Source organism: Grammomys surdaster, unplaced genomic scaffold, assembly GCF_004785775.1.
Source record: "Grammomys surdaster isolate TR1022 unplaced genomic scaffold, NIH_TR_1.0 66, whole genome shotgun sequence".
Classification (NCBI taxonomy): domain Eukaryota; kingdom Metazoa; phylum Chordata; class Mammalia; order Rodentia; family Muridae; genus Grammomys; species Grammomys surdaster.
The window spans coordinates 9,909,349-9,924,569 of NW_021604568.1; the positions used below are offsets into that span (position 1 = coordinate 9,909,349).

At 38.1% G+C, this 15,221-nt stretch overlaps 1 protein-coding gene across 4 annotated transcripts in view; it reads right to left on the minus strand.

The window, feature by feature from the left end:
- Sorcs1 (sortilin related VPS10 domain containing receptor 1) overlaps positions 1 to 15,221 on the minus strand; it is a 508,764-nt gene that overhangs the window by 180,431 nt on the left and 313,112 nt on the right. For all 4 annotated transcript variants that reach the window (XM_028773166.1, XM_028773182.1, XM_028773180.1 and 1 more), the window contains exon 4: positions 7,433 to 7,591. In XM_028773166.1, the coding sequence (XP_028628999.1) occupies positions 7,433 to 7,591 (159 nt within the window). The remainder of the gene's footprint in view (positions 1 to 7,432; positions 7,592 to 15,221) is intronic.

Consider the following 15,221-nt stretch of genomic DNA (forward strand, 5'->3'; position numbering starts at 1 on the left):
TGATAGTCATTATATTTTCCTTCGATTAGTTTATTTTTGAGATTGTTACACAACTCTGGAGATACTGAATATAATCAGGAGATTTTTTTTTTCCTCTAAGAAAAAAAATAATCCTAAGTTACAAACACACTGTATTGCTCTTAGGTCTAAGGAGGACATTTGGGAATAAAAAATTCTTTAAGATTAAATATCAGTTACTGGTCTATGTTTAAAATTAAAGCCTTCACAAGGTGTGTGTGAGTGTGTAGTATCAAACACAAAGGGGCATCTCACACCTTATGGGCTCTCTCTAGACCAGTAATCCAAATTCTTTTCTCAGAGCCTTAAATATCCTATTCCTTGAAGTAAAGAAAAAAAATCAAGGTTGAAGAAATGAAAAACAAAACAAAACAAAACAAAACAAAAGTTCTATCTGTTTAAAGGAAGTAAAGTATGCCCCAAAGTACACAGAGTATGGGAAGAAAGAGAAGAGGAGGTATGAAGATACTGTTCATAGCTGAGTTATTAGGTGCCAGCAGCTCACCACAGTGGTTTCTAAGAGTCAGTTCCTTTATGTTTCCCTGAGTTTGACATGAAACTGTATTCAGCAGATGGGAAGCTTGCTCTGGGGCTAAGATCTTAGCCGAGAGCTTGGCAACAGCAGCACTAGCAGCTGTCACAGAGAAAAACTGATGAACAATACTTGTATACAGGAACAAATGTTCCTCTTTCCTAAAAAGTCGCAGATGCTGGCTAGCCAATGCCAACACTGAGCTCTCCTTGGTGTCTGGAACTGTGTCTTATCAGTTCTCAAAATCTCACAGTCAGTAAACGATTGCCAGATACTGATACTAGTATCACTGTCTCCACCTGATGGTCCACAGGCCCTCTCCACTTAACTCCAGAGACTACCATTGGCTCCTCTGATGGCAGAAGACCATTCCCTCTCCAGATATTGCTTCCCATACCTTGATGTAAGTCTTGAGACACTGAGGTATTTTCAGTTTTCTACATACATGAGCATGTTGTCCAGTTCTACCATATAAGGATTTATCCTTGTTTCTCTCTTGAGAAACCAGAGATAGAATTAGAAAGCCTAATTCTGTTCACATGTTCACTTCAAATTATTATTATCAAAAGTTAGATCTCTTTCTGTTCCTACAACATCCATATATGAGATAAGCCCAACTTTCCTATGATAATGTTTGTTGAATTATCAAAATTTTAATTCCTCACGTCATATAGAACAAAGATTTATCAGGGTTTTTCAAACTCTGAAAGCACAGAATTCATCAAGTCTGTGCTCACAAAATGAACCATGGGTTCAAACCTTCACATTACCTATATGTATTTTTACATTTTTATGCTTAACCCTATAATCCATGACTGAGAACACACCAACCCTGACAACTCTTCAAAGGGTCTATGTGAGGGTAACAAAAACCATGTGTGCCTATTAGGCTAAACCACAAACTAAGATCAAGTTTGCCGTATCTGTGTGTATTATAGCGAGCTTTACCATCCTTCTGATTTTGACAAAAAAATTCCACCTTGTAAACACTACTTTTCCACCCTTATATAATTACTTATGAGATTCTCCATCTTTGTTTAAGAAAATGTGTGTGCTCCTGTCCAAGAAATTTGTCATGCTTTTGTTTAACTGGAGGAATTTCTTATAACCTCAAGAAGCTCTGAGCCTAAATGTCACTAAGCCATTATCATCTGAATGTTGGTTATTTATTAAGTTATTATATTAAGTTTATGTAATGTGTGTAGCCACTGTGTGCATCTGTGAGCTCCCTGCATATCTTAGGTAGGGTTTCTACTGCTATGGAGAGGCACCATGAACACGGCAACTCTTATAAAGGAAAACATTTAATTGGGGCTTGATTATCATCATGGCAGGAAGCATACAGCATCCAGGCTGGCACAGGACTGGAGGAGCTGAGAGTTCTATATATTGTTCTAAAGGCAAATAGAAGACTGGCTTCAACAGGCAGCTAGGAGGATAGTCTCTAATCCCACCCTCACAGTGACAAACTTACTCTAACAAGGCCATACCTACTTCAACAAGGCCACAGCTCCTAATAGTAATAGACCTGTGCCAAACATATTCAAACTACCACTTTCCACTCCATGGGTCCCATAGACTTGTTCAAACACCTGAGTCTATTGAGGCCATACCCAGCCATAGCACAATGGAAACTATAATTGGTCTAACTTTAAAAGTATCATAGTCTATACCAGTCTCAAAAATTTTAAAAGTCCGAATTTCAAAGTCTCTTCTGCAATTCATCCAATTACTTAATTGAAATGCCTTATAAAATCAAACTCAAAGAAGAGCACAAACCTCCACTATAACAGGATATAAATTACAATTCCAAAACTTAATAGTGAGGAAATACTGGACCAAAGCAAGACAAAAAACCAACTAGGCAAGCTACAAACTCAGCATGCCAATGTCTGTTGTCAAAGCTCTCTTCAGATCTTCAACATTTTCATCTTTGTTTACTCCAACATAATTCTTTCTCTTTGACTGGTCCTACTCCTCTGTTAGCATCTCTGGCATCTCTAACATCTTGGGGTATCCAAGGAAACTGCAACTTTACAGCTTCTTGCGCTAATGTCTAGGATCCATACAAGATCTTCTGGGATCCTCCAAAGGGCTGGCATCACTTCTCCAGCTCTGCCTTCTGGAACACTCTATGCTCAGGCTGACTCCACTCCACTGCTACTGCTGTTCTTGTTTATCATACCTCAGAAATGGCCTATGGAAAATTTGGGATTCATTACTTTCTTTTTTTTTAACTGGATATTTTATTTATTTACATTTCAGATGTTATCCCCTTTCCACATTCCTCCACCATAATCCCCCTATCCCATCCTTCTTCCTCCTTTTTGCTTTTATACTGTTTTAATTACATGCAAGTGTTAAGGTCAGTTCTAGGTTGAGGAACTAGCAATCCAATAGATGCAAATAGTCAAGGAACAAGCAAAGCAATAAACAAAGTCCCATGATCACTATTTCTAAGGGTTTATCAAGATGACCAAAATATCTGAGCCCTCTTTCATGCCCTAGCCCAAAGTGATTTTCATGCCTGGAGCCTACTTCTTTGTTCTAGCCTAAGATTTAGATTCGTGCCTGAAATTATTTCTTTCTTCTAGCCTAAGATTTAGATTCCTGCCTGAAATTACTACTTTGTTCTAGTCTAATGTCAGATTCTTGCCAGTAGCCCATTTCCTTGTCCTTGGCCAATGTCAGATTCCTGCCAGGCAGCCCCCAAAGCTCTCCACATCTCCCCCTTTTTATAGTTCATAAACAAGACTGAGACTGTCTTAGGCTGTTCTGATAAGAATGCCTTCCTTACTTGACATGGAATATGAATTATCAAGAGCAATGCATTTCTTTCTTAGTTTGGTAAGGCTTTGTGCAGAATCTTACCCATCCTTGGCTTGCCAGCCTGTTAAATTAATAACTCTGTCTGCGGGTCCATTTTCAGTTTCAAGTCATGTACTTTGTACATGTTGATGTTGTTAAAAACAAGCTTTCACACGATGGGCAGGAATAAAATTATTCCCAGGACAAAAAAGGGCTAGCATGATCAAGCTATATATACCATTTTTGATGCTTGACCAAAATGGAAATACTGACCTCAAGCCATGGATAATTTTATCAGCATTATCTGCAGCATCAAAGCTCAGCAGAGCAGCATTCTTTAAATGCATACTCTCACTATGCAAAGTCAAAACATCCAGAGAGGTGTTAGAATTATCCAAAATAAGTGGAAGTGTCTTTAAACATTTTCCTAATCATAATGTCTATCATTGTAAATTTTAGAAGTCACATAAATCCATTGGTATTTGGCATGACACTCGAGATGGCTCCTTACACTTAAACTATGAACCTTCTTCCAATAATTTGAATAGGATAAAGATCATCAATCTGATGTTCCAAATGCCTATGTAAATCCTCTTGTGTACTCAATACATTAGTAATGTTTTTTGCTAAATGATTAACAAAAGTAGATGTCTTAACTTCTTGTGTCAAACCAATTTCAGAAGCAGTGGTGCTAGCAATTAATGTAATTAAAGCTGTTATACCAGCAATGATCAAGCCCACTACCCTCTTGCTTCTGCTTAAAGCCTAACTCACTTGATGAAGCTCTCTTCTTAATCACTGCTAATTTCTTAGCTCCAGCTAATCAGCATCAATTGTCCCAGTATCCCCTTCTGTTCTTGACTCTAAAGCCAGAGACACATGGCCAAAGCTGCCAAGTTCTGTTGCTTGCTGGGCTGGAACAAGGCTCCCTTCTATGACATTATCACCAGCTTTCTGCTTTCCAACTTCTTCACTGCCTAGATTTGGCTGTTCTGAAGCTTCCTCTGTAAGCAGATCTTCAACTTAGAGACCTCCACGGCTCTTTCTCTTGAGTGCTGGGATTAAAGGCATGTATCAGCACACTTAAGCTTTTCTTTACTTGAAACTTGCTCTGTACCAGGCTGTCCCTGAACTCAGAAATCTGCTTGGTTTTGTCTCCTGGAATTAAAGGTGTGTACTACCATGCCAAGAGCTAAGCTTTTCATGGCTAGTATTCCTCAAGATCCAGATCAAATGCCTGTGTTTCTCGATTTTAGTTTATTCCAGATTAAAAATCTAAATCAAAGCAATAAGTAATACTAAAATGCCTAACATGATATAATTACTCCTTGTTCAATGATAAATACATAAACAGTAAGGTAAGCTGGGTGTGATCTTGCTTCAAAGTCACCACTCTCTTAATCTGTGAACACAGAATTTAGCTCCATTGCACTTGTGATGCCCTTTATTATTTGAACTATACTTTTTGTACTTTTCCTTTCTACACTTGCTACACTTGATCAAAACACTTTTCATGAGAGCAAAACAGAGGACAAAACTATGCTGGGCTTTTCTGAGTCTTCCTTTACCAATGCAATTAATCGAAATCTTTTCAGAAAAGGGCACAAAGGAACAATATTCTTTACCAAAACATCATGACAACAATCTCCAAAGTTCAAGTCACCCTCAACACCAATGTCTTCCATATTCCTACTAGGATGGCCCATAAGTCTCACTAAAAGCATTCCATAGTGTAATATTGTTTTCAAAGACATGGAAAGGGAAACATGAAAAAATAACTAGCCATACAAAACACATTTAAGGTGAAATTTTTGTTTACAAATAGAACCAAATACTGGTCACTGTAAGCAGCTGAGTTGGAACTTCAGCCAGGGTGTCCTTACTCCTTCAGGGATATTTACCTTGCCAAGTAAACATAGAACACTGGAGACTGGGAATTCAACGGTTAAATTGCAAGGCATAGTTCTTTGTACTTAGCCAGGTGAATCTGCCTTTTGCTATACCTTTGGCATCATAGGGGGTGAGGTGGGGTGGGGGGAAATTAACATACAACTGAATAAAATATAAAAACATTGGATCAAATGACAGATAACCCATGTGCTGTGTCACTTGTTCTTCACTTGTTAATTGCACCAAACACAAGTTCTACCCCAAGAACATTCTGCTAAAGGGTAACAAGGCTGCTCATGAGGGAAAAAAAAAAGCACTACTAATGGCAAACCTTTCCTATTTTTAGGCTTAATGTGCATTTTACTTGACAGTAAGAGCAGTATGCATAACATTCCAATCCTATGATGTTAATTTGCTTGCTTCAAAATGCCACTGTCACTAGAGACCTTGGGAAATTGCTTACAGGGTTCCTTTGCCTCCCAGGAGAATCCTACATATTAAGACCAGCCGAGACAAAGCCTACCATCCCCAATACCCTTTGTTTTAGTGTTTTTGACAAAACAGAATGACTTGGAGAAGAATGGATTTATTTGGCTTACATTTCCGGGTCACAATCTATCACTAAAGAAAGCAAAGACAGGAACCACAGAGCAACACTGCCTGCAAGCTTACCTTTTAGCTCGCTCTCTGGCTAATGCTCAGCTAGGTTTCTTATAGAGATCAGATCCACAGCACCCAAGGATGCAACTGTCCACAGTGGGATGGGCTCCTTCCATGTCAATCAACAATCATGACAATCTCTTACAGACACAGACTCAAGCCAATATAACCCAGACAATACCTCAACTGAGTTTTGTTCTTCCTAGGTGACTAAAGCTTGTGTCAAGTTGGGAATCTAACCAGCAGATTTAGTATTTCCTCCAATCATGGGAGCCTAACATTTCTTTAATCACATGTCATGTCTAAGCCATGATTCTTCTTAGGAAGATTATGAGAACATCTTTGTTGAATGATGGATTTCATAAAGGGCATGCCAGTATCTCACCTGTTTTTCCTTGAATTTTTATGGTTTCAGTTTCTTACATGTTTGCCTACATGTAGTATCTTTTTTCTACTTTAGCTTTACTTGCCATAATTAACTTTACCCTCTTATGTTGCTGTATAAGTTCCATAAAGAAAAAGATGACTTACTTATATAGTACATACATAATGTATGTACTAACAGAGAAAACATGACCTGTAGTCAAACATTTATGGGACATACACACAGAGATAAACCCGTATGTGAAGGACAACTGCATCTAATACCTTAGAAGCAATGAACTTCTTTCATTTTGCCTCTAAGTGAGGAAAATCTGTAAGAAAAATTCTTAAGATGATACTGACATTTAAACATTTCTCAAACTTTTTAAACATCACCCCCTAGTATTTGTCAACCTTAGTAAAGTAGTTTCTCCTTGAGTGTCTGAGAAAAGCAATAGGTCTTGAATCAAGAAAAATGATCATCTATCTATATTCATAAAACAGCCTCAGATTCCATGGAATTCAGTGCCTTCCAAATCATTCATCATCTGTAATAGATGCTGAAAATTGATCAAGTTACATCAGCTAAAAATTGTCTCTCTGGGTGCTGTGGGACTTTAGGATGTGAGGTTCACCAAGATGCCCTGTGGGACTATAGGAGGTGGAGTTCACCAAGATGCCCTTATGTTACTTAGCTCCTGAAAAACATCTGTGGTATTCTGGGCCAGGCTGATTCTTACATCTGTGTTCTAGCTGATAGTGAGTAGCAGAGTTTTGCCTATGACCCACTATGATGTTCTAACTCTCTAGAGGCCCAAAGCAAAGGTCACACAAGCATGAACTAGAACTCTCAGTGCTATGAGCTAAAACAAATACTGTCATATCATAAGTATGTTAGTTCAGTATTTGATGGAAAGCTGCCAACATGGCATTCAAGCTACATACTGTGTCTCTATGCTATCTTACTTAATATCTCAACATTCTTTTGTATGTTATCTCATATTTTTACATAGTTACAATAGGCAACCTACTACGTTCTCATTGGTACTCATGCTACTACATTAAAAAACAACCACTGAGTTGAAAATCCCAGATAAGTAACGAGTGACCTTTGTCCTGGCAGCCATGCACCACTGTGTGAAGCATGGTAAGTATGCTTACCTTTTGGTCTTGACTGTATGCCAGGATCCAGTCTTCTTGCTTTGGATGGAAAAGCAAACTTTGGATGTAAAAGTTGAGGCGGTACTTTTGATAAGTTGCCCCTTCATCCGAACTGATCAACAAACTGCTCTCAATCTCCGGGTCTGTGAGTAACATAATCTGCAGGAAAGCAACAGAAACGGAAGCTTACAAATTACAATGCATGCTGCCCAACTATCACATTGACAGAAGACTCACAAAAGGCAGGTGGAGAGTGCTCAGCCAGAGAAGCATCTGGATACAGCAGTGCTGAGCCCCCTACCCAGGCAATGAGACAAAACCATTTGTATCATTTGAAGAAGAAGGAAGAACTCATCAGGAGAAGGAGATAAAAATCAGAAGTCCCTTTATAGGACTCTTAGGAGAAATTGTATTTTTTTCCAAAAGTTATTCTTTTTTAAATGAAAAACTATTTATTTATTTTGTTCATTTATTTTGTTTGCTTATGTGCACCCAGGTATATGTTATAGCACATATATGAAGATCAAAGGACAACATGAAGATTTTGATTCTTTTCTTCTACTACATAGGTCTGAGAGCATTGAACTCAGGTCATTAGGCTGGGCAGTAAGCACCTTTCCTGCTGCTGCCTCATCTCCCCAGTTACAAAATTATTTTGTTAATCTCAAACATTCCCTTTTACCCCCTTAATCCTAGCCTTTCCTCGTGGTATAGCTTAGTCACACTCCATCTCAGGAGACTAAAAGTACTAGTGTGGCTCTTTTTATGTAGGAAAGGAGGATTTATGAAAATCTACCCTTGGCCCGAGCATTCTGAATAACTGCAATCGAAGCAAGATGAATGAGCTGCCTTGAGAACTGCTTGTTTTCTCTCATTTTCTGCCTCTAGGAATATGTGATGAAGTATCTCATTCCCTACTCTCTATAGGTCTCCTTGGCTCCGCCAAAGTGTGAGCCTAACATCTGCAGACAGCCTGCCTTAATGCCATTCATTGACTTCTTCCCTATTGGCTTATTAATCGGTACTCTATGAGTCTGGTTCAGTATGAAAGATGTGCTCAATGTGTGGGTAGGTGATGAGAGATCACTGCAGCCTGGATTTAGCAGTAAGACAGGAATGGAGGGAACAAGGAAGGGTGCGGAGAAGGAGGAGAGAAAGAAGAAAGGGGAGGGGGTGGAAAAGAGGAATGAAGAGAGAAAGAAAGGGAGGAATACATAGAGTCCTGATATAAAATGGCAGAATACTAGGCAAACACAGTCCCTTTCAATATGGAGTCATCATGTTGAAACTTCATAATAGTTTGTGTCATCTTTAAAAGGGAAGCGATGCCATCACAAATGGCACAAAGAGTGCTTAACACACACGCACACGCACACACATACGCACACACTGTTGGAATCTGTTTCTTTTATTCAGGATGAACTTGGCAAGTTCTTTGTCATTTTTCTAACTTGCTCTTGTTGAAGACTAAGGTGTTAAGAGGAGTGCTGTACTTGTCAGCATCACTCCAGATAAGAGAGAAAGACAGGAAACATGCGAAACTGGAATTTGATTGTCTCTCACATAGCATGAAACACTGCCTACTGTCCATAAACACCAACAAAAGTTATGAGTTTGTCTACCTCATGTTGCTAAAAAAAGCAGCCTCCTCCATTTGATGACCGACATGGGGCCATCAAGGGAATTTGCTAAGTACCAAGTCACATGCTTTTATTAAAATCTAGTGCATGCTCTAAACAAGGACATTTTGATGGCTTCTAAATGGACAGAAATATTTCCAGGTGATTTCATATTTATTGGGACATAAGAAAGTCTGTCATATTTCAAAACACAAATACATCATCAAAGGGTCATACTGCCTTGTATTCCTAACTACAATTAACAATAAAGTATAACAACCTCTTGCCTCCTGTCAAAATGTAATCTTCATGATCTTACGAAGAAGCCCTGCTTTACAGGTAACCACTGTCTCAAGCCAGATGAAGCTTTCCTACTTTTTGATTTCCTAGATCCTGGTTAACTAAAATATGCTCTCTCTTTTCCTCTCACAACCTACTTCTGCTGACATAGATATAAAAGTAATTCAAATTAAGACTACAAAATACCCCAAATCAAAATGATTTTTGTTTATTGTTTTCTGCAACTAGTTTAATATGCATGTATACTTTAAATTCATTAGGCTGTAGGAAATTATGTTGTATCCCCCATAACATTAGAAAGAGGCTGAAATATTTCAAGAAATTGTTAAGACATTGATGTTCATTATTATATAAATAAAACTAAAGGGGCTGAAGCTCTTGTTTTCACCCCTGCAAAACTAAAAATAAAGAGATCAAAACTCCATCTTCTCTATCAAGTGTCCACCTGAAACCTTATACTTGATAATTTGCGTGCATAAAATGTTGGAAGGGCGGGTGATCTTCCTATACGCCTAAAAAGTTTGGACCACATAGGCTAGTTTCTGACCAAATCTCCTCAAAAGAAGCAGGTAGGCCAGTATGGATCTATCTTTGTTTACCCATATTTTTATTATCCTAACATCTTTACTATGTTTGTATTGGTCCCTTTGATTTTTTTATCCATAGCTATATGCCATATCATGGTGTCTGATTTGTATTCATATTTGTTAAAATTAAAACCTATGTAATTTTATGAGGTAATTACAAACATAAAAGTAAGTTCACAATTTTGGATACTCAAAGATATGTACAATGTATTTTAATTCCTTAATCATAGCCTTCAAATTAATTAGGCTGTGGTTAGTGTAGTGACGGAATGCAGTGCATCCGTAATGAGCTGCTGGATGATTGAGGAAACCTTGTTATTTCAATCTTAAACTCTTTGATGATTTTGCCTCAAATGAACCATCGTTTGTCTTCCAATTTTGTCATTTACAAAAAGTAAGCTAGTAAGTAATTGAATTATTTAGCAAGATCCACACTGAAAAGTTTTAACATACACAGAGAAACACATAATAAATATAATTCAGTCTTTGGACATAGGTTGTGTTGCTGATCTGAAAATAAGTTGTGTCTTCTAGAGAGAGTATACCAAAGGGTAGTATTTTCAGAATGATTAAACTCAAGTTAATGAGCAATTTTTCATAATACTAGATTATACTTCTCATTTTTATTTATTTATATTATCATTTATCTATTATCTGCTTATTTATTTGTCTATTCAGATCTATTTATCTATTTGTCTATCTATCATTTATGTGAGCATGTGAACATACACACAAACATATAGGCTTGCATGATTAAAGGTCAGCGAACAATGTTGAGTGTCTTTGCCTATTACTCTCTACTTTGTTTTTTGAAGCAGTGTCTTACATTAAACCTGGAGTTGACCAATTACGTCAGCCAGGCTGGCCTGCAAGCTCCTGGCTTCCCCCACATCATCACTATCCCACGCTGGGACTGTAGGTACACACACACTGTTTAATCCAGCTTTAAGTCAGGGCTAGGAGATCTGAACTCAGATCTTATACATGTGCAGCCAGCAATTCACCCACTCAGCCACCTGCCCCTTGTTTGTAACTAGGTCTAGACGCCCTCCTTTGGCTCCTCAAGTGTCTTTGAATCAGTGATGTTTTGCCATGTTGAATCTTCTTTGTTCTTGGTAATGAAATCAATATAAGGTTTTCAAGAGAAGTTTGCAAAAGGTAAAAATCCTATCTTTTCCTATTCTCAACAGTAGCTCTCTGGGGAATGGAGTCAGCTTGAAACAACGCTTATTTCACAGCAGGCCAGCAAAGCTTTGTGACAAATTGATGAATCTACAAGTGAATGAATGAATCACTTAGCATATGTCTTCCACTGAACTTAACTCTGGAGTCCCCTGCAGCACTGGGGGTTCAGTCTTCTCACATACTTTCTGATGCTCTGCTCAGACAGGAGCAGAGTAAAGACAAGGGGAAGAGATTGCTTTGAACAGGAGTAATTACTCTCTGTTCAGATGGACTGGGGTGATTAGCACCCGTTTACCTATGCCTTGCGGGGCGTGCACCCTTGGCACTGACTGCATCTGTGGATGAATTGTTTTCCATAGGCAGTCAATAAGTGCAGCACAGGCTTCCACAGTCCGGCTCTAAGCAGTCATTCATCATCCACGTCAGAAGGAGGAAGAAACTTTATTTGCTTTTCCTAGAGGTGACAAATGAACATGAAATACAATTTATAGATTTCAAATACATCACCTCTCTCTCCTATTGGTAGTATTCCTTCTGACAGCTTAGCGTTGTCAAAATTGAAGGTGGCCTGGCAAGATTGCTCATTGGGTAAAAGATGCTTCCCGTTAAGCCTGAATGCATGAGTTTGAACCTTGCATGGAAGGAGACAACTGATACCTAAAGATGTTCTCTGAGCATCATATGTGTGCTGTGCCATGTGCGTGTCCATATGCCTGTCCACACACACAAATATGAAAGGGTCATAGAATTAAACTTGCTCTAGACTCACCATATGGCTCCATGACACAACTTTCAAACCTTGTCAGGCAAATTTAAGATCTTTCCAGGTATGTATGTGGTCCTTGTTACCAGAGAAAGGCTACTGTTTATTTAATTTTACAATTCTTCTCCTAAGTATATTGCTTTGGAACTTGATCACCCACCTGCTTGGATAAAACAGAATAATGATGATAATGACAATATCACCATTTATGGGTATTTATTTTTCATCATTTCATTGATCTTAATATAAAAAGAGTCCTTTATTGTATGTTATTCATGACTTGTTTGTTCCTTTGTCAGTTGTATGTCATTCACAGGCTAGACTCAAGCAGTGGTAATTTTGAGCTTCTGGGAAATGTCATTTTTTTTTCTTAAGACTTAGCTCAGGTCCAAACGGACACATCACAGGTGCAGAACAAACGAGTTTCATAATGATCTGGGAAATGACAAAGTGGTAAAGACATCGAATGGATGCTCTGTTTTGTTCAAGGACAAATATTGTTCTCTACAAGCAAAACAAGAGGCCAGTTGAAAGCTTCTGGCCTGGAAATTAAAAACAAATTAAGCAAAATGTAATCAGAGCAAGGAAGTAATTTGCTGACCAATGTGGGTGGAAAAAACTGCCTATTCCCAGTGTGAAATAAACGCCATCCTCTCCCAAAGCTGAGGGTAAGGGCAGTAAGTGTTTACCAATTGAAAGTTCTTTGTAGGACAGCATTAGTGAGCCTTACAACAGATCCCAAAACGTCCAAGGGAAGAAAAGTCCTCGAAGCAGAAATAATAGTGGACAAAGGGGCGGAAGGTGATCAAAGGAAGGAAGTTTTAACCACATATACTCTGATAGAAGAAAGTCTATGGGAAACTGCAGGCAACACAACCACTTGCCCTACATTGTAGTCGCTCAGCTCAGCGAAGCTTGCATAATGCACCATCTTTGTTTGCTAACACAGAACAATGTGATTCAATGCTAAGAGAGGAAGACAACATTTTGTAATAGGTCACCTACTTATAACCTGAGAAACTGCTTGAAAATTCTGGTGTTGTATTCTGAAGTTTATTCTGTGGGTTTATTGGTATCACTTTTTTCCCTTTTTGACGGAATTTGAAACTTTTAGGAAAATGAATTTTCAAGCAGCATACAAGTTTAGTCCTCCTCTGTGTCTTCATTGTTTATTAAAAGGCTCTTCCCATTATCATTGCATAAAGCAATGATGAGAGGTGCATCTATAAACCTTCCTTTGTGAAGCCTTACAGTATGCTCAATAGATAAGTAAATTCACCACACATGACAAGACCTGGGCTAAACACTGGAGAAGACACTTTAAGGAAGATTACAGAACATCTTAGTTTACGTCCCATGAGACACCTGTATACAATCATCTCCCTCAAGGCACCTTAGAGAATCCTATTTCTAGAAAATCATGTCACTAGGAGGCTTTGTTTCCACTTCTGGGGATTCAGCTGGACCTCTATTAAGGAAATGTGTGCTCAGAGACAGGAAGGTTAATGAGCAGGGTTGTGTATGCGTGCACCAGCTCTAAGCTTCAAGAAGAGCCATTGACCAAGATCTAAGTCTCATTCCAGACAAAATCATCCTGGATGCATGCTCTACTCACTAAGAGAGAAAAAGAAAATGATTTTAGGAAAGGATGTTGATATTCTAAAAATATTGGAACTCTGTCATAAACAGTAGAGTAATAGTGTCATGGATCCAGCCTAGAGTCATATATTTAAAACATTTCTCTGTCATGTGTCTCTGTAGTGTTTTAAAGGTGTAGCTCATTGAATATTTTTGGGCCTCTATTGCCTTTATGAGGACAGTGACAATAAACAAGTTGGTATTTCTTAAGAACGTACTTTGAGTGGAGTACCAGGCTGCAATTGAACTACTATTCCAGTCAACTGTACTAAAAACAATACTACTTCTGAGAGAGCTTGTTCACAATAAGGAGATGAGGCTCAGAGCAATGGAGTACTTCAGTCAGGGTTACACAGTTTATCAGTAGTAATCCAACCTAAGGTGTACACTGCGTTTAAATGTGCAAGCAACCGAAGGATCACCTCATAATGAATGGTGATTTAGAACTGTATAGTCTGATTTAAAAAAAAAAACAGTACAGAAAAAGAACATGATTTCTAGAAAAGAGTAGGAAGGAGAGAAAGAAGAAGAAAGTGAAAAATAGGGGAGGAATGGGGGAAAGAATACTTTCTAGTGGGATACAGAGTACACGAGAAATGTACAAGGTTATTGAGACACTCAATAACATGGTGTTAGATTTTACATGGTATACATCCAAAACAAGGTATTCCCGAAGAAAGGAAAGAAGGTCCTCAACATAAAGTTAAATATCCAGTCTTCATTCATGTCAGAATTCCCACAATGGCCCAAACCTCTTTTCTTCTTGTCTTTTAAACATTTCTCCTCTTGTGGATGATTTTATTCCTTCCCATAAAAATAGGTAAGAAAGAAACAAGAGAAACAGATATAAAAATCTTTGATCAAGTGATAGTATTAGTAATGAAAGAACTACATCCCCACACGCTAGCTCTTAAAGAAGCTGATGCTAAAGCCAGTAAGAATAATTATGGTGTTATTGGTTTCCTAATATATGTATTCTGTGCATTATTTGCATGTGAAAATGTAATCTCATTTTGCTGATGACATAGCACTTATGGGAGAAAACCCACCAGGCCATATGTAATATTGATTAATGGTTACAATTGTATCATCTAGTTTACAAAACCTAAACATAGTGTTTTAAAGAAAAATGTACAGTTTCGGGGGCATTTTTATTACTGTCACATAGAAATCAATTAAATAATCTGGTATTATTTGTGCCACCTTAAAATTTCCAGGAGTATCAATAGCCCCCTATTTCACAATTAATCAGAACACATTTCCATGGACATTACAAACCCCAGAATAAATTCTTTTTTAAATCTCCAATGATCTATAACTGTCAAACAGCTATATCATTTAAAAATGTTAGCTGCTCTCAAAAGGAACCATGATGATGGAAGAAAGAAGCATTTGCCTTCTTAGCTCTTAGGAACCTTTACAAGGATTGATGTTCATTTAATGATGAGAGATCTTTTTCTGCCACTAGAAATGATTACAGCAGGTGGAGAAGAAGTGAGCAAGAAAGAAAAGGTCTCTGTATACTTTAACATCGAGTTAGATGAAGGCAACACCATTTCTTGCAAACCCTCAAGGTGTGTGCTTGATTTTAGTTTGAGTAAACGTCAAGTTGAATATCAAGAAAATAAGCCCACGCTAATAAATCAGTTTCCTACAATCAGTCACTAGAATGTACCCACATTCTTTATCCCTTCCTC